Source organism: Zea mays, chromosome 4 (genome assembly GCF_902167145.1).
Source record: "Zea mays cultivar B73 chromosome 4, Zm-B73-REFERENCE-NAM-5.0, whole genome shotgun sequence".
Classification (NCBI taxonomy): Eukaryota; Viridiplantae; Streptophyta; class Magnoliopsida; order Poales; family Poaceae; genus Zea; species Zea mays.
This window is the reverse complement of record NC_050099.1, coordinates 235,352,607-235,371,820: the sequence shown is the minus strand read 5'-3', so window position 1 is coordinate 235,371,820 and position 19,214 is coordinate 235,352,607. Positions and strand designations below refer to the sequence as shown.

Sequence of the window (19,214 nt, the reverse complement as noted above, 5' to 3'; positions counted from 1 at the left end):
GAGCAATGGGTTGAGGCTCATGAGTAGGACCGTTCAACGCGTCGTCCACGTATCTCGCCTCCTTGATCATCATTCGCCCGCTTACGAACTTCCCAAGAACTTCTTCGGGCAACATCTTGGTGTACCTAGGATTTTCACGAATATTGTTCACCAAATGAGGATCAAGAACGGTAAATGACCTTAGCATTAGGCGGACGACGTCGTGGTCCGTCCATCGCGTGCTCCCGTAGCTCCTTATTTTGTTGATAAGGGTCTTGAGCCGGTTGTATGTTTGTGTTGGCTCCTCGCCCCTTATCATCGCGAACCGTCCAAGCTCGCCCTCCACCAACTCCATTTTGGTGAGCAGGGTGACGTCGTTTCCCTCATGAGAGATCTTGAGGGTGTCCCAGATCTGCTTGGCATTGTCCAAGCCGCTCACCTTGTGATACTCGTCCCTGCACAAGGAAGCTAGCAACACAGTAGTAGCTTGTGCATTTTTATGGATTTGTTCATTTATAAGCATAGGGCTATCCGAGCTATCAAATTTCATTCCATTCTCTACAATCTCCCATATGCTTGGATGGAGAGAGAATAAGTGACTACGCATTTTGTGACTCCAAAATCCGTAGTCTTCCCCATCGAAGTGTGGAGGTTTGCCAAGAGGAATGGAAAGCAAATGCGAATTCGAACTATGTGGAATACGAGAATAATCAAATAAAAAGTTCGAATTGACCGTCTTCCTGTAGTCGTTGTCGTCGTCCTTTTGGGAGGAGGAAGATTCGTCGCTGTCGTAGTAGACAATTTCCTTGATGCGCCTTGTCTTCTTCTTCCTCCCGTCTTTTCTTTTGTGGCCCGAGCCTGAGTCGGTGGGCTTGTCATCATTGGGCTCGTTGACGAAGGACTCCTTCTCCTTGTCGTTGATCACCATCCCCTTGCCTTTAGGATCCATCTCTTCGGGCGGTTAGTCCCTTTCTTGAAGAGAACGGCTCCGATACCAATTGAGAGCACCTAGAGGGGGGGTGAATAGGTGATCCTGGGAAACTTAAACTTATAGCCACAAAAACTTGTTAAGTGTTAGCACAATGATTGCCAAGTGGCTAGAAAGGAGTCTCAACAAAACACAATACCACAAGAGATCAATCACAGAGATGACACAGTGGTTTATCCCGTGGTTCGGCCAAGACCAACGCTTGCCTACTCCACGTTGTGGCGTCCCAACGGACGAGGGTTGCAATCAACCCCTCTCAAGCGGTCCAAAGACCCACTTGAATACCACGGTGTTTTGCTTGTTTTTTTTCAATCCCGTTTGCGAGGAATCTCCACAACTTGGAGCCTCTCGCCCTTACAATTGAAGTTCACAAAGAAACACAGAGCAAGGGGGAATGAGCAACGCACACAAGGCTTCAAAAGATCAGAGCAACAACACGCACACAAGTCGCAACAAGAGCTCGCAACACAACTCAAAGAGTTCACAACTTCACAAGAGCTCTATATGCTATCACAATGAAACGAATGCGCGAGATCGATGTCTTGGTGCTTAGGAATGTTGTAGGAATGCTTGGTGTTCTCCTCCATGCGCCTAGGGGTCCCTTTTATAGCCCCAAGGCAGCTAGGAGCCGTTGAGAGCAAATCCAGAAGGCCAATCTTGCCTTCTGTCGTCGGGTGCACCGGACAGTCCGGTGCACACCGGACACTGTCCGGTGCCCGATTTCCTTCCTTAAATAGCGAAGCCGACCGTTGGCAGACTTGGAGCCGTTGGCGCACCGGACATGTCCGGTGCACACCGGACAGTCCGGTGCCCCCTTCCGACCGTTGGCTCGGCCACGTGTCCCGCGCAGATCGCGCGGCCGACCGTTGGCCCGGCCGACCGTTGGCTCACCGGACAGTCTGGTGCACACCGGACAGTCCGGTGAATTATAGCCGTACGCCGTCGGCGATTTCCCGAGAGTGGCCACTTCGCTTGAGCCGGTCTGGCGCACCGGACACTGTCCGGTGCACCACCGGACAGTCCGGTGCCCCAGACCGAAACAGCCTCTTGGCTGTACATAGCCAACTCTTCTCTTCTCTTCTTCTTTCTGTTTCTGATACTTAGACAAGTATATTAGTACACAAAACCAATGTACTAAGACTTAGAAATATACCTTTGCTCTTGATTTGCACTTTGTTCATCCATGGGCATAGATTCACATTTAAGCACTTGTGTTGGCACTCAATCACCAAAATACTTAGAAATGGCCCAAGGGCACATTTCCCTTTCACCTGCCACCGGGTTGGACGGTCGAGTGGGATGTTGCTCCGACAGGAGAGGAGCACGAGGAGTAGTGGGCTAGGCCTTGCCCATTTCCTCGATACCGACGACATCGATTATCCGCTACATTTTATTTTGTGAACTCTTATTTGCTACTCAAAAACTCCTATCTATGTAATAATTCAGCACTTAATTTGAGGTTTCCTGTTTTATTGTATTTCTTCTGTGACTCACCTTCGAGTGAGATTGTGGAATTTGATCCTGGTTAAGTGGCTCTATCAGACCAGATCTGAAGGACTGATGGGTTATTCCGATTTAAGTGTGTTGCGGCCCCTGAGGCGTGACTTAGGCACTTAAGCTGGAATAATTCGGGTGGTTCTGCCACAGAAAAGGATGTTCTCCTCCTACGAGAAAAACAAAGATCCCTAAAGAGTTATCACATTCGGGGATGGAAATCAAGGTTTGGTCAAAGGACTTGGTAAAATTGTTATATCACCTGGCCATTCTATTTCCAATGTTTTTCTTGTAGATTCTTTAGATTACAATTTGCTTTCTGTTTCTCAATTATGTAAAATGGGCTACAACTGTCTTTTTTATAGATTTATGTGTTACTGTCTTTAGAAGAAGTGATGATTCAGTGGCATTTAAGGGAGTATTAGAGGGTCAGCTATACTTAGTTGATTTTAACAAAGCTGAACACGATACTTGCTTAATTGCTAAAACTAATATGGGTTAGCTCTGGCATCGCCGACTAGCCCATGTTGGAATGAAGAATCTTCACAAGCTTCTAAAGGAAGAACACATTTTGGGACTAACCAATGTTCATTTTGAGAAAGACAGGGTTTGTAGCGCATGTCAAGCAGGAAAGCAAGTTGGTACCCACCATCCACACAAGAACATCATGACGACCGACAGGCCGCTTGAGCTACTCCATATGGATTTATTCGGCTCGATCGCTTACATAAGCATCGGCAGGAGTAAGTATTGTCTTGTAATTGTGGATGATTATTCTTGCTTCACTTGGGTATTCTTTTTGCAGGAAAAATCACAAACCCAAGAGACCTTAAAGGGATTCTTAAGACGAGCTCAAAATGAGTTCGGATTAAGGATAAAAAAGATAAGAAGCGACAATGGGATGGAGTTCAAGAACTCACAAATAGAAAGCTTTCTTGAGGAAGAGGGCATCAAGCATGAGTTCTCTTCTCCCTACACACCTCAACAAAATGGTGTAGTGAAGAAGAAGAATAGAACTCTATTGGACATGGCGAGGACCATGCTTGATGAGTATTGAGAGCACCTAGAGGGGGGGGGGGGGTGAATAGGTGATCCTGTAAAAACTTAAAGCTTAAAGCCACAAAACTTGATTAAGAGTTAGCACAATGAAATCAAGTGGCTAAAGGAGAGCTTTTGTGAAACACAATAGACACAGTGAGAACAAGCACAAGAGACACGAGGATTTATCCCGTGGTTCGGCCAAGTATAACACTTGCCTATTCCACGTTGTGGCGTCCCAATGGATGAGAGTTGCACTCAACTCCTCTCAAGTGATCCAATGATCAACTTGAATACCACAGTGTTCTTCTTTCTTTACTCTTTTCCCGTTTGCGAGGAATCTCCACAACTTGGAGTCTCTCGCCCTTACAATAAGGATCAAAGTGAAAGCACTAGAGTAAGGGAGGGAAGCAACACACACAAATCCACAGCAATACGCACACACACAGCCAAGACTTGAGCTCAAATGAATAACACAAGGTTCACCACTAGAACGGAGCTCAAATCACTAAGAATGCCAATCGAGTGCGCAAAGACAGAGTGTGAATGGTCAAGAATGCTTAGAGTATGCTTGGTGTTCTCCTCCATGCGCCTAGGGGTCCCTTTTATAGCCCCAAGGCAGCTAGGAGCCGTTGAGAGCAATCCAGGAAGGCTATCCTTGCCTTCTGTCGGATGGTGCACTGGACAGTCCGGTGCACCACCGGACACTGTCCGGTGCTGATTGCTTTCCTATTCTGGCGCAGCCGACCGTTGAGGATTTGGAGCCATTGGCGCACCGGACACTGTCCGGTGCACACCGGACAGTCCGGTGCCCCCATCAGACCGTTGGCTCGGCCACGCGTCACGCGCGGATTACGCGGCCGACCGTTGGCGCAATCGACCGTTGGCTCACCGGACAGTCCGGTGCACCACCGGACAGTCCGGTGAATTATAGCCGTATGCCGCCGACGAATTCCCGAGAGCAGCCTTTTCACCAGAGCCAACCTGGCGCACTGGACACTGTCCGATGCACCACCGGACAGTCCGGTGCACCAGACTGAACAGCAGTTGGCTGTACACAGCCAACTCTTTTTCCTTTTGTCTTTTCTCTGATTCTAGCACTTAGACAAATATGTTAGTACACAAAAACCAATGTACTAAGTCTAGAATCATACCTTTGTGTTGATTTGCACTTCTTCCACCATTTGGCATAGTTTCACACTTAAACTATTTGTGTTGGCACTTGATCACCAAAATACTTAGAAATGGCCCAAGGGCACATTTCTCTTTCAAGTACAAAACTCCGGACCGGTTTTGGGCTGAGGCGATTAACACCGCCTGCTACTCCATCAACCGGCTCTACCTTCACTGAATCCTCAAGAAGACATCTTATGAACTCCTCACCGGTAAAAGCCCAATGTTTCATATTTTAGAGTCTTTGGTAGCAAATGCTTTATTCTTGTTAAAAGAAGTAAAAAAATCTAAATTTGCTCCTAAGGCTGTAGAAGGCTTTTTACTTGGTTATGACTCAAACACAAGGGCATATAGAGTCTTTAACAAATCCAATGGATTAGTTGAGGTTTCTTGTAACATTGTGTTTGATGAGACTAATGGCTCCCAAGTGGAGCAAGTTGATCTTGATGAGCTAGATGATGAAGAGGCTCCGTGCGTCGCGCTAAGGAACATGTCTATTGGGGATGTGTGTCCTAAGGAATCCAAAGAGCCTCCACAAGCACAAGATCAACCATCATCTTCCATGCAAGCATCTCCACCAACTCAAGATGAGGATCAAGCTCAAGACAATGAAGAAGAAGATCAAGAAGATGAGCCACCTCAAGAGGATGACAATGATCAAGGGGGAGATGACAATGACCAAGACAAGGAAGATGATCAAGAAGTACAGGGTCCAAGATGATCAAGATGAGCATTGGAATTGTAAGGAATGCAAGAATAATCAAAAGACATTTTAGTATAGTTTTGTTTAACCATCTTTTTCTTGGAGGAGGAGGAGTCATCCATTTGTGAAGAGGAAGAAGTGTCGCTTTCGTAGTAGATGATCTTCTTGATGCGCTTCTTCTTCTTGCCCTCCTTTTTTCCCGATCCTAACTTGATAGCCTTGTCACCCTTAGGCTTGTCGTTGAAGGGGATCTTCTCCTTTTCGGCAGACACCTTCCCCTTGCCTTTAGAGTCCATCTCTTCGGGTGGTTAGTCCCAACGAAAGAGACCGGCTTCGATACCAATTGAAAGCATCTAGAGGGGGTGAATATGTGATCCTGCAAAAATCAACACTAAAACACAAACTTGGTCTAGAAATGAGAGTTAGTGCAAACTAAGCCAAGTTTGAGTAGAGAAGAAGAGAGAAAATTCTCTTAACTTGATTGCTCTTCCAAAGATATGACTTAAACCAAGAGTAATATTCAAAGTGAATATGGAGAACTAAGGAAGAGATAAAGTCATAAGAAAGTAAATGCAAAGAGACACAGATGATTTTATCCTGTGGTTCGGCCAAGCCTAAAATGCTTGCCTACATCCACATTGTGGTGTCCTCAAGTGATCCAAAGATCAAACTTGAGTGACATGGTCTTCCTTATCAATATGAATCCATTTCACAAGGATTTTCCACAAATTGGAGTCTCTTGCAGCCGTACATGAATCATAGTGACAATATTTAGCACAAAAAGGGACAGAATATACACACAAGAGCAAAACACAGCAACACAATGCACAAAATAAGATCATAAGAGCGCAAGCACAAGTGTCACAGGAAACAGCTCAAAACAGCGCTTGGGTCTCACTAGAATCACTAAAACGACATTGTGGCTGTGTCGGAGTTATGTATGCTCTTGTAGTGATTAAGTGCTAAAGGAGGTCACCATGGGGTGCTTTTATAGTCCCAAATGACCCCATATTCATTGCCCCGTCCTCACAAAAACATGCAAAAACTCGGCTTCCTACGGGGCACCGGACCAGTTCGGTGTGCCACTGATGGGGTCCATGTGCCTCGAGTCTGGGATCCTAATTGGCGGTTTCCTATTCTGGCGGGCATCGAACCGGTCTGGTGCGCCACCAGACCGGGCGCCACGTCAGCTAGCCGTTGGCTCGTCCACGCGCCCCAAAGTAGTCGTTGGAGGGCGGTTGGCCGCGCCACTAGACTGGCACTATTCACGGTCTGGTGAATTTTAAAATAAATTCCCGAGATCGCCGAGTTGGCCGTACAGACGGTCCGATGCACCAGGCTGCCAACGACTAAGTACAGACCGCTCACGGTCCGGTTCGGTGCGCCACCGGACTAGTCCGGTGAGGCCCAGATCTGCACAACTTAGACTCTTTTGAGCCTATGTCCTCCAAACTTCTTCGGTATACTTGGTAGCTTCCCTACAACTTAGACACACATGATTAGTACTTAATCCAATTGACTAAGCGTAGGAAACTTACCTCTTTTACAAATTTTAACCAGGGTTTCTAGTTTGAGCCAAACCAAGTCCAAAATGCACTTTTCGCTACAAAAGGAGTTAGAGACCAAATGCAAGTGTTAGAAACATTGTAACATGCCTATGCAACATGTTTAAGGGTGCAAACCTCATAGATTTACTATTTTGTTCCAAGTTGCATTTCCGGTCTCCAATTTTGCTCAATCTAAGTCCAAAATGCACTTTTCTCACATAATTGAGATAGAGATCAAAACAAAGTGCTAGAAACATAGTATTAGGCATATACAACTTATTTCAAACATTCAAACCTCATGTTTTTACCGTTTTACCAAAAGTTGCACTTTCTAGCCTCTAGTTTAGCTCATTTGGACTTAGTTTCTTCAAATTGCCTTCAATTGAACCTGCGCTCATACTCATATCAAACAAGTTAATCCAAGGTGATGTGTTGGACACTTAATCACCAAAATATGTAGAAATGGCTATGTAGCACATTTCCCTTTCATGGATGCTCTCTTTAAGCAAACTATAGGCACTTGGGTCACTTGGAGGTGTTGGATATGTTGCTCTAGCTTATAAGAGTTATTGCACTACTCTTGGATGTTGAATGCACTGGTTGGTGTGGTATTTATCGCCTCTAACCACTCAAATATCCATTGGTGATCCACTCCTAAAACTCCACAGAATTTGTGTTCACTGGACCTCAAACGGTATTGGTCCGGAGCACATCAGACCTCTGACTCCCCTGTTGTGTAAGTAGCCGTTGTGGAAAAATTGTCAATTGTTAGCACGCATCGGACCACGCCACGTCGGCGCCCTGCCACTTTAGCCGACAGTTGGTCCATCCCATCCGACTGTTGGTCCTAATGTTAGTCCGGTGCTCACTAGACCTCATGTTGGTGCCTAGGGATGTAATATGGTTCGGAAAATATCCGTCCAGATCCGGATTCGAAGATGGTGAACACGGGTTCGGATGGAATTTTCGGATATCCGGACTTTTTTAGGATAACGGATACGAATACAGATATTTTGTTTGGATATCGAATTTGAATACAATATGTCTGATATCCGTCGGATATCGAATATCCGGATATTTTCTCGGATAAATCTTCTCGGATATCCGGATATCTTATCCGGATAGCTGTGTGCATTTTGTTGATTTTTTGTAGAAAGAAATTAATAATACACAAATAGCCTAAAAAATTCATGAAAATTTATGGAGGCATACCATATGTCCACATATAATCCTCCAAAATATTTGGACCATAAAATTCACAATATGATAGTGTTTCTTTCATTTCACTTTCACTTGTTGTGTGAATTACACGTGAAATCACTCTAATTATCCAAGTTCACTTTATCATTTTCATGTGGAGACTTGAGGTTATATTCTTATAGAATGTTTATTAGTTTTGGTAACTTATTTGCATTTTAATGATTTTATACAAAATAAATTAATAACACGCATATAGGCTAAAAATTCATGTTTTTACAAAAAAACGTGACATATGTACATATAATACTAAAAAATGTTTGGACTCAAGGAGTGGATACATGATTACAACCATGATATGTGTGGAATGAGATCTTACACGATACCCGACAAAAAATTCGTTATCGACAATATCCGTGTCCGACTAGTTCCGTATTCGATACACACCTATCCGTATTTGTATTCGAGAACATCCGTATTCGTATTCGTATCCGAAGCTATCTGTATTCGAATTCGAATCTGAATAAAAATATGAAAACAAATATGATTTCAGTGATATCCGTCCGTATTCGATCCGATTACATCCCTAACGGTGCCCCATCTGACTTCTCCAAAACAAACTCTAGAATATTGGTCCGGTGCACCACTGAACTTAGTCCGGTGTGCCAAGTCGATTGTGCTTGAAAACATCTACTCTAGAAGTGTGCACACCGAACTCTAGTCCGATGCGCCAGCTGCCTAAGTCTTTTGACACCTTCTATGGAACCTTGGTGCAGTACTTCTAGAATCTGCACACTCAATCTAATTTTGGGCTCTTTTATTTTGCTATACTCTTGAGCACTTCTATGATTTAGACAAACATATCTTTAGTCTATTCAAACACCCTAAGTCATCAGTCTTGATCGTTTTGATCCCTCTAAGTTCATATGCTCATTTATTCTCAATTTCTCCTGAACTAAGCTCCTAGAAAGCCATTTTAGATATCTGAACATTCTAGTCGTTGTCAGGTATTCCAAAATGATTCTAGTGCTTTTAGAACTTATCCAAGCACTTAAACCACGTAAGGTTCTTCTTTTTCCAAATTATGCTCTTTCTAACTGAGTTTGAATTGTTTTTCGTATTGAAACATTTATTCTCACTCTTATGAACCTGCAACCATCCACTTAGCAAACCAGCCAGTTTATTAAGTTGTGATTGTCACAAACACCAAAATCAATAAAAAATGGCTTAAAGCCCATTTCACTTTCAGAAACTCTATTCACCCCCTCTCAACATCACGATCCTCTCACAACTGTGCTCTGTGATTTTTTTCGATATCCAGCCACTGACACGATATTTATTTCCAAGAATTTACGAATTACAGCCGTATTTCGCTGTTCTACAATGCACGGACGATTCACCTGACATAGCAAGAAAAGCTTCCTCATGCAGCAGCATTTAACGAGATGGTACAAGTGCGAGAGTAGTTGGAGAGGAGGCACAAACCCTAAAGCGTCCACTTTGCCTCTCGGCTGCATGCAAATATGCAAATGAGGGTGACTAGCCCTACACATTAATGAACACTTTGCAGTGTCAGTACCAATCCAGTCCGCTAGCTGGGTGAAAAAGGCTCACGCTTCGCCAAAGATCCTGAAGCAAATGCGATGAGTACATTGCACTTGCTGCATATGGCGAAGGCACATGCCTCCTGCCTGATGAGTTCTGGTCAAGCGTCGCAATGAAGCTATAGTACCAGCCTACCAGGTAACAATTGAGAAACATGCTTCCATTGCCGTGAAAGAAGTGCCATACGGTGTTCTTCGGCGAACAACCAAAAAAGACATTCGGTGTTTCTTGGACCCTGCCAGATTTCTTCCACCTGTACAACCGATGCAATGCGTCAAGCATGAAACCGAAAGAAGTCACCGGGCGTACCGATGCAGGCGCCCTCGCTCGCTTTCCTTACGCACGATTGGACCTGAAGTAGCACTTCAAGTTCAAATGGTAGCTTGAGCTGCCTCTTGATCCCCATCGTCCACCTGTGACTGAAAGGCTTTCTGGAGCTGCTGCTGAAGCAGCGCTCTGAACTGGCGGGCTGAAGCCAGGCTCTCCTCCATCTTTGCCTTCTTAGCAGTCAGGTCGGACTTCCTAGCTTCTGCAGCAGCAATCTCCGTGTTGTTCGAGTACATCTCGCTGCTCTGCAGCTCTTGCAGTGTAGATTTCAGCTGTAGTAGTTACAGGAACCGTCCGTTAATTAGAAGCAGATGCAAATTCACAACATCAGCAGAACAGTAATTCGGTCCTATATGAATGCACAGCGACACAAACAATGCAAATAATAATAATAATAATAATAATAATAATAATAATAATAATAATAATAATAATAATAATAATAATAATAATAATAATAATAATAATAATAATAATAATAATAATAATAACAATGTAGGTGTAAGTGCTTGGTGGGATCTTGATCAATGGCTCTTTATTCGTTGGCTCAGGTCAGTAGATCTTGAGCTGTGTGCCATTTGGGATAGTTCCTCGCTGCTGTGCTCAATTATTGCACTGCAAACCTAACAAGATGGACCCGATCAAAAATTTCTTAGGAGAGCAGACTCTTATATACAAGAATAGCTCATCTTTTAAATACATATTAATGTTATTTGGACAGGCCGTCTTTTAAATTCATATAAATGTTATTTGGATGCTTGTGAAGTTAATGGTCATGTGCGGACCAAGATCCATGACTCTCCATGAATTGTTTTCATGCATCCAGCGAGTAAAGTTATAGCTACTATGATAAGGTAGACTGACAGAGAATCCACCAAGATGTTATATATGTATGTGTGTGTACACACACAGCTCCCATGAACATCTATTTCTTGCTACCTAGGGCAAATAGAACAAAATTACCCAGCAACGTTCCTTTTTACAGATCTAGTATCGACAATAACTTTATGATCCAAGTACAACCATAAATAGCGCCCTATCCTTCTCGATGATAACATCACACATATAAGAGATACATTAGAATCTATCAGAAGATCATTTGACACCATAAGTTCATAAGACATACCTGTTAATGTTCATATAATTTAGTAAGGGATAGACCAAATAAAATACATGTTAGCCTTTACTGATCATCACATAAGTCATAACTCATAACCATGCTCTTTTTCGCTCTGTTTGCATAGTGAAGCCACAATGTTTGTTCGGACCAACACAGGCTTGACAATAATTCAAATCCTTCTCAGGAGGCAACAACCATGGCCCAAGAATTTATCACCCGCATTGATCCGGTCCATCTGAAATGCAATGAAATGGCAAGGCAACAATTTGACTAAATGGCAAGGCAACAATTTGACTAGATGGCAAGAGCTAGCTTCCAGCTTCCCATGTGGTCCCTTCCATCGGGCAGGCCAACAAAGATCAATCAACAAACTACAGGCTACTGGCTAGTTTTTAGACGAGAAGACGGGCTAGTGTATAGATCAGACCAAAGCATATTAAACACATCTGCCCTATACCCTATTATTGCCGGTTGATCTGAGCAAGCCCAAGCGAACAGAATTAGTAACGATTTACCAGTTTCACCCAGATGCCAAGCAACTAGTTGCAACCAGGCTGAACTGTGAATCTGTGATGAGCTCAATAGATAATAGTTTATGGATGTAAAGTATGGGGACCATACTCGAGATACCAAATCCCTCAGCCTCTGCACTTCCTCGCGAGTCTCCGCCTCGAACCGCCGCGACTCCGTCTGGAACTCCTCCATGTCCTTCCTCTTGGCCTCGTAGAAGCGGTCCCAGCCTTGTTCCCTCCTCTCAGCCTCCTCGATCTCACCCCTTACCGAGCTGCGCGCCCGATTAGAGCATGCAGATTAACCAAAAACGAAATGCCCTGAGTTGTTTCAGGGTGGAGGGAGAGAAAGTGAGATGGGCTGCCTTTTGGCTACCTGAGGTCGCGGGCGACAAGGAGGCGGCGCGCGCGGGCGGCGTCGATGTCGGCGCGGGCGGCGAGGGCGCGGAAGGCGAGGTCGGCGGCGCGGCGCTCGAGGAGGAGACGGCGGCACTCGAGTCGGCGCGTGGCGGCGAGCTTGGCCGAGAGAATACGGGACTTGGCGGCCTGGGTCTCCTTCTCCGCCTGCGCATCAAGGCAAGGGGAGGAAAGGGGCGCCGCGGTGAGGCCACGGAGTCAGGGTTTGGAGGGTTTCGGGGAGGAGGCAGATGAAGGAATTCGAGATGAGGAGGGGAGCGTCGTAGGAGACGTTGAGGAGGGCGAGGCGTTGGTTGCGGGCGTCCTCCATCTGCCGGACGCGTTCCTCGAAGGCGGCGGAGAGCTCCATCGTGGCGGGCTGGCGGCCGTCAGCGGAGGTGAGCGGTGGTTTGGGTTTGATTGGGCGGGAAATGTTCGCGGCTTGACCGTCTGGACAGAAACGGACGCTCACGATCAGAGACTGTCTACATACAACTTTTATTTTAAATAATATCTCTATCAACAATTCTAAGACTTTTCTATCTCTACAACTAAAAAACCTTCAAGAGAATTTCTATTTCTTTTCTAATTATCTATTTTCATTTTAAATAATTATCAAATTTTGAATGCTCTAGAGATAATAATTAATGGCTAAAATTAGTTAGCGACATCTAAACTCTAGCTAATAATTCAGTTATTAGCTATTTTTAGTAAATTAGCTACTAGTTATTTTTCCCATTCATGAGTGAGGTAGAAATATTGATTTTTCTTTGTAATAACAGCATGGAGACATCTTAGACCAGCTATTACTAAGACGCGTATTTTTGCTATTATAAACCACATTCTAAGCGGCTTCGACATAATAGTCGCAACAATTTGTGATTAGTTAGGTCATGTTTGGTTTCTTTAGTTTAGGGACTAAAATTTAGTCCATAACATTTTTGGTTTTAGAGGCTAAAAATACTAAGAATATACTAAATGACTCATAAGAAGACTAAAATGACTCTTAACATTCTCCTGCTATTAGTATAATTGAACTAAATGAGGGGTAAATGTGTAATTAATATGATTTAGTCCATTTTAGCACATATGTGAAGGACTAAAGACTAAATCATTTTAGTCCATATTTTAGTCCTAGTGTTTGACAAAAAAGGGACTAAATGAGACTAAAAACTAGAGACTAATCTTTAGTCCCTCTAACCAAACACCCCCTTAAAATGACCCTTTCTACCGTGTTCAACCGTCACAATAGAATTATTAGGCAACTTAAAACAGAGCAGGGGCAAAATGGTCTGTTCACGTGGCTAAAAACATAAAAGAGAAAAAATAGTTTAAATTGACTAATAATTCTATTGTAACGGTTGAACGCGGTAGAAAAGACTGTTTTATCGAATTCCAAATTGTAGGGACTATTACGTAGAAGCCGCTTGGAATGAAATTTATAATAGCAAAAAAAAAAAGCTCTACTAAAACACCCGCTCTGCATCGCTAAACTCTTTGAAATGCTTTGTTTGAGATTTGCCATTGGTGCCGAAAAAGGGGAACAAGAGTAAGTCATGATGTCCTCCCTAACATGACCTTGTTTAGATTTGTTGACAATCAAACCCCTGCTGGCCTGTAGGCTGCATAAAGACAATCCTTTCTAGACATTTCATCTCAGGATGTTTCTCATAGTTCTGAATCACAAGCTTTCATTTTATGCCATGATACTGCATTAGTGGTTAATTCCCCATTACTGGTGTTTTTATTGTCTCACCTTTATTTAGTTATCTAAAAAATTACTAATGGAATTAACTAGCAAACTATTAACTAATTTACTAAAAATAGTTAATAGTTAAACTATTAGTTAGGTTGTTTGTATGTCTCCAACTAATTTTAAACACTAACTATTAGCTCTAATGCATTCAAACACCCCGTAAGTTCGGTTTGTGGAGATTCTATTGTTTTATCAAATAAAAGAAAAAAAAACAGGAAACCGCCTCGCATAACTTTTGCATGAGATAGCAGCTTATGCAAGAACAGATATTTATACAATGTCAGAAATGATCAGAACAATTTGTAAAACGGTATTCCTCTTCATATCTCCACATGCATATCTCGATTTACAATCTGCTGCTTTTGCCAGATTGGAGGACTTGAATCCTCTATTGTTACGTTAGGTTAATTCAATGTTATTCTGGTTTTACATCTGAAGAAGGAATAGGTGGTCACCATCTCGTATAACACTAATGTCATCTATCTCAGCATAGTCTCCACTGAATAGTTTTGTAGGGCGGAGACCCGGAAACTTCTGGCCTGAAAATGTTAGAAAAAAACTATTATAAATTCCTGTGTGCATCTCCTAGCTGCATGCTATCAAATATGCATAACCAAATCATGATCAAAATCTCCAAACTTTTCCTTACATCCAATTTCGAAGATCTCGTCCAGTGAACCAGGCAGGTTGATAAGCTTCCCGTTCTGTACTAAAGAACCTGCTGCATTACGAGGATATGTGTGAATTGTGACCCTTTTGTTGGATGATTTTATGTTACTGCTATCTTGGTTTTCTCTCATAGTTATGCCATCGGATGTATTGTGGGAAGACCCCAGCCTCACCGTTTCATGGTCTGTTTGCCAATGGCTTGCTGCGTCACAATCTTCAGAATTTATATGAATGGAGACTTCTTTGGTTTCACAATTTATGTGAACCTCATTGCGTTCGCCTTCTTCGCCTGCCATCCCATCCGTCGCCATATAATTGCCATGGTCATGGCTGTTTCCTTGTTGTGTCAACCTCATCTGGTTTGTTTCAGCTGCTAGTTTTGTTGAACCATGATCTCCACAAAATGTTGGGATCTTCTTACCAATGTCTTCCAATTTGTGCTCTGTGTACTGCAGGTAAGGCTGAGGTAACAACCATGCTTCTTGAGGAGCATGGAATAGCTCGTACTTGTGCATGAATCTTCGATCTAGTTGTTTTAATTCTGGTAAACTCTCATGCAGCTTTAGCTTCTGTCCATTGACATAAAAAGTTATGAACTTCAATTTAGCTGAAATTTTGGCTGATGTGTATTTAACTTCCTTAAAACAATGAAGCTGTACCTGAAATAGATTGTTCATTAGAATCTTGCTGTCTTCCTTGTGTTCTTGCATGATCTCTGTCAGTCTTATCTTCCTTATTCTCAAGAGCTGTGATAGGGTAGTGGTGCGGCAAGTAAATGGCTGGGGTATGTCACACAGAGCACCAACCTCTCCGAACATGTCTCCCTCTTCAACTTTTTCGTACACCTGCTTTCAGATAACGAATCATTGTTATTAATCTGCCGAAACCCTAGTGGTATCTGATATCATTGCAATGTAAGATGAGGAAACCTGAAACCTTTACCTGTTCATTACCATTTGCTGTTGTTATCAAATTCTACAGATAAGGAAACAAGAAAAGTGTAATTAGCTTGCTGAACAAACCTGTACAAATATGTTTTCAGAACATAGTCAGAGATTAAAAAAAATATCTAACCGCTACTCCTGAAACTATTATGTAAATATCTGCTGCCGCCTCATTTTGCAACATTATGTCTTCCATTGGTGGGAAATACTCAGCCTGTACTTCCATTACCTGACGCCAAAGAAGTTTAACCTTTAAGACAGTGGAATGTGTAATCAATTTTGAAACAGTAGCTAAAATATAGGCTACATTACCAGTTCTGCAATGAAACTATTAGATACCCCATGAAAGAGGTAGGCTTTTCGTATGATTGTAAAGAATAGGTTGTATGCTATGCCTGAACGAATTCCTTTTGGGAGACAATTTAGCATAGCTTGCTGGCTGAGCCCCTCTGTCTTGAACTGTAGGCAGAAGTGAGACAACATTTGCTGCTTTATCTTATCAGGCAACTGATTTCGTGATGCAAATTCCGATGCCGATTGGATTGAGTCCCTCTGCATCATTTGCAAAGTTATAAATGGAACAAGTAAGCTAACTGCTTTTGTAAAGGATTAGATCTGTTACATTTGATTTGATATTTTTGTATATTACTAACCATGAATTTTGTTTTTTTCTTTATTGGTGCTATTGTTATAAGAATGTTTAAATGACTAAAGGATATAACAACTTTGGGCTTACAGCACATATGAGAGATGACTATCAAAAATTGGGTTCCATTAATTGGTTGCCTTGACTGATTTTCTTGATTGGAGTCCTACTGCTCGGAGTTTGTGTAAGAACTTATTAGGATGTCCAGTCAAAACTATCTCTCTGATTCCCTCTCAGTTTAGTAGATGCCATAGTGTGTAGAGTTTTGCCCCCTTGAATTCTTATACAAACTTTGAATAAGCATTGTCTGTATAAAGATGCTCATGTCATTTCCCCACCAAGTCACCATGACTAAAGAAAGCTAGGTTGTGCCTATAATGGCATGGTATTTGTTGGCTCAGTTAATGTGTTGTCCCTTATGCATGCACTTCATAAATAAAATCTGTGTCCCTGAATGATTGTTAGTGAGGCAGAAGTAACCGAGTTCAGGATTAATGGACTTTGCCAATAAGTTGAGAAACATACAAAACTCCGGGTGCGGCTGGTCCCATGAACAACCAGGTTGGTCATATTACCAATAAGATAGGCTGTCAGGCCCAGATTAAACAGCATGTAGCAGATATCAAACAGCATCTCTCTTGGGTTCTCAGCATGTAGATCCCCATAACCTGTCGTTGTTAGTGTTGTAATCGACCAGTAAAGGGCAGTTACATATCTAGCCCATAAACTCTCCGATCTGAAGGTAGGCATTACAGCACCTATCCACGTTTTCTCTGGATCAGGATATCTGTCGGCAATCATGTAGTTGAAGCACCCCGCACAGTGCACCGCGAACAGAGTAACCTGCATTTTGTCGTCACGGAATCTTTCACATTGTTATCAAAAGGTTTCTTCCAATCAACAAACGTAGACGCTTTGCAAGCTTTGACAATTTTTTATGGAGAAGCAAGTCCTGTTTTTTTTTTTTGTTTCTGAATTTCTGAAAGACTTACAGAAATAAGCTTTGAGCACCTAGTCCAGAAATAGTTGAACCTTATGTCCTTCTCCAGCCTGCTGGTAGAAGAAAGGCGATCAAAGTGGTGCCATTTGTCATTCGTCATCGAAATATTGAGAAAGCTGGATCGGTGTTGAACCTTGCAAACAGCGAGCTGACTCGGTGAAGACGCCATAGCCTCAACATGTTGAGTATCTTAAAAGCAAGGCCGTTCCCCTTACGTGTGAAGAGAAGGCTGATTGGTTGAAATGGAGCTGTTGAACATACATCAAAGATGAACCAGGTTGATAGGTACCTGTGGAGGATCATCACTTCTTAGTTCCATGACAGAAAAGCATGATCTTTCCCAAATTCAGTCATTGACGATGCACACCTTACTGCAATTCTCTTCTGGTCATCCACAAGAAGATGTGTTTTGCTGTCGACATAAGCTACGAAGAACGTCAAAACAATATCAACCGCGAAGAAGCCATTGACGATGTTCTCAGCTAGCAGAAGCTTAGAGGGCAAGTCCCGCAAAAACGCTAGTTCAAACGGGCAGATCCAGGCGGAGTAAATGACCAGGACTATGAGGAACAGCTCCCAGTATCTGAGAGGCACAAAGACAAAGCAGAGGAAATCATGTCAGCTCTGTTTGGATGTATTCCACATGGTAAGGTACATGCAGAGTGCAGGGAGAACCTCACCTGTAGCAGGGATCGTAGGGAGATATGATGAACTTCCGCAGCTTGTTAGATTGGTTTATTGTTGCGCCAAGAGATGGCAGGAGCTCGATGGTGAAGCTGCCACTGTTCCTCTTAACTTGAACTCCATCCCAAAATTGTTGGAAGCATGACTTTGAATGAGCTTGAGTCATGTTTGTTTTCTTTTTCTTTCTTTGCCTCTCAACTCTGCATGCAGATGGCGTGGAGGGCTGGAGGCTGGATCTATATATGCTGCAGGTGACAGGCATCCAAGGCTGTGGGCGTGCGTGTTTCCTGTGTTGCTGTGGGACACTCTTAGCTTGAAGCTAGTTGATAAAGTTAGGAAGTGCTTTTGGCTAGTTGTTGATAAGTTACATAAAATTTCCAGGTGTTCTGTAATGTTGAGCGAAAGGGATTCTAGTCGAGTTAATTAGTTGGTCTGAATAGCATTCCTCAGGTTATGAGTTCGACTCTCCATGAGAACGAACTTCAGGTTATGGTTAAAAAATCCACTTGTCTGTCCTACACCAAATCACAGGTCATGGACCCTGTCCTAATCGTGGTCGTTTCTCACATTGGGTGCCCATATATATGGGTGGGTCAGAGGTTCAAAGGTTTTCTCGACCTATGTGAGAAAGTATTCTTTTTATCTTAATATAATGGTTGTGAGCTGTCTTACCCTACACTGGTCGAGTTATGTAATATTGAAACTTTGAAATGGAGAAAGCATCTTCTCAACCATGTAGTCTGATGTGTACAGACCCTTCCTATGGACTGGTTTTATACACTGTTTGTCACTTGCTTTTGATTACTATATGGTACAAAAAACAAGACAACACAAGTTAGAAGATTAAAACCTTCTCCCCACAATTGTCTTTTCTTCGAATAGATAATTTTAGGGAGAAGACGCGAACAAAGAATACCAACGAGGTAGGAATGCATAAGAGTGTAATGAAGAACGAAACATGTTACTCATCTCATATGTCTTAGCAAGACACTTTGAAGGCTAAGGGAGATGAAGCTTAGGGCCTTCAAATGATGAATTTATGCATGACACTGTTTACCTATTTATAGGGAAGAGATATAACTTCGTATAAAATTACAAGCATACCCATAAAATTTACAACCATGATTTAGAAATAATACATGTGCATCATTATCTTTTCTATTTCTTTCTTGCCGCACAAGTCTCTGACTTCTTCCCCTTCATCACTTTACACGTGAAACTACAGACACAAGATTGACTTGTCCCCTGTGGTTCGGATTGATGATGAGTGATTGTCAACGGGTAGCACTCTAGGGTAGTCAGTGGGCTGACCAGAGTGTGCGATTATGTATGTGCAACCATATATGTAAGCTTGTGGTGTGTATGTGTGGAGCACAGGGACAACGTTCGACGGCTGAGGTGAAGATCATATGGGCTCGTACCGATGGACCGGGAGTGGT

The 19,214-nt window shown here is 42.8% G+C and overlaps 2 protein-coding genes across 6 annotated transcripts; both read right to left on the bottom strand.

Moving 5' to 3' along the window:
* Positions 1-9,423: 9,423 nt before the first annotated feature.
* LOC100277894 (uncharacterized) lies at positions 9,424-13,109 on the bottom strand. Of its 3 annotated transcripts, XM_023302189.1 has the most exons (5): positions 12,369-13,109; positions 12,057-12,244; positions 11,793-11,955; positions 10,069-10,323; positions 9,424-9,977 (listed from the first exon to the last, which is right to left on the bottom strand). In XM_023302189.1, the coding sequence occupies exons 1-4, from the start codon at positions 12,444-12,446 to the stop codon at positions 10,096-10,098; spliced, it is 657 nt and encodes a 218-aa protein (XP_023157957.1). In that variant the 5' UTR covers positions 12,447-13,109; the 3' UTR covers positions 9,424-9,977; positions 10,069-10,095. The 3 variants fall into 3 exon arrangements, with proteins under 3 accessions (XP_023157957.1, XP_023157956.1, NP_001348231.1); XM_023302188.2 differs by having other exon boundaries at positions 9,424-10,323; NM_001361302.1 differs by having other exon boundaries at positions 9,586-10,323; positions 11,793-11,946; positions 12,369-12,507.
* A 1,010-nt stretch (positions 13,110-14,119) lies between these two features.
* Positions 14,120-18,098, bottom strand: LOC542145 (potassium channel 3). 3 transcript variants are annotated; one of them, XR_004857631.1, is made up of 12 exons: positions 17,772-17,986; positions 17,459-17,674; positions 17,225-17,380; positions 17,084-17,141; positions 16,617-16,934; positions 15,758-15,997; positions 15,576-15,674; positions 15,444-15,476; positions 15,161-15,346; positions 14,675-15,070; positions 14,482-14,553; positions 14,120-14,371 (listed from the first exon to the last, which is right to left on the bottom strand). XR_004857631.1 is itself a non-coding variant. In XM_008679562.4 (11 exons), exons 1-11 carry the CDS (start codon positions 17,939-17,941, stop codon positions 14,259-14,261), a joined length of 2,181 nt encoding a protein of 726 aa, XP_008677784.2. In that variant the 5' UTR covers positions 17,942-17,975; the 3' UTR covers positions 14,120-14,258. The 3 variants fall into 3 exon arrangements, 2 of the variants coding, with proteins under 2 accessions (XP_008677784.2, NP_001105240.3); XM_008679562.4 differs by having other exon boundaries at positions 14,482-15,070; positions 17,084-17,144; positions 17,772-17,975; NM_001111770.3 differs by having other exon boundaries at positions 14,241-14,371; positions 14,482-15,070; positions 17,772-18,098.
* Between the last annotated feature and the right edge of the window lie 1,116 nt (positions 18,099-19,214).

Coding starts and splice junctions, on each gene's coding strand:
- LOC100277894 (XM_023302188.2), bottom strand. CDS start 12,446: ATGGAGCTCTCCGCCGCCTTCGAGGAACGCGTCCGGCAGATGGAGGAC. Junction 12,245..12,368: donor AACGCCTCGCCCTCCTCAAC/GTCTCCTACGAC, acceptor CTTGATGCGCAG/GCGGAGAAGGAGACCCAGGC. Junction 11,956..12,056: donor CTTGTCGCCCGCGACCTCAG/GTAGCCAAAAGG, acceptor TCGGGCGCGCAG/CTCGGTAAGGGGTGAGATCG.
- LOC542145 (NM_001111770.3), bottom strand. CDS start 18,037: ATGCCTGTCACCTGCAGCATATATAGATCCAGCCTCCAGCCCTCCACG. Junction 17,381..17,458: donor CAGAAGAGAATTGCAGTAAG/GTGTGCATCGTC, acceptor GATCCTCCACAG/GTACCTATCAACCTGGTTCA. Junction 16,935..17,083: donor GGTGCTCAAAGCTTATTTCT/GTAAGTCTTTCA, acceptor GACAAAATGCAG/GTTACTCTGTTCGCGGTGCA.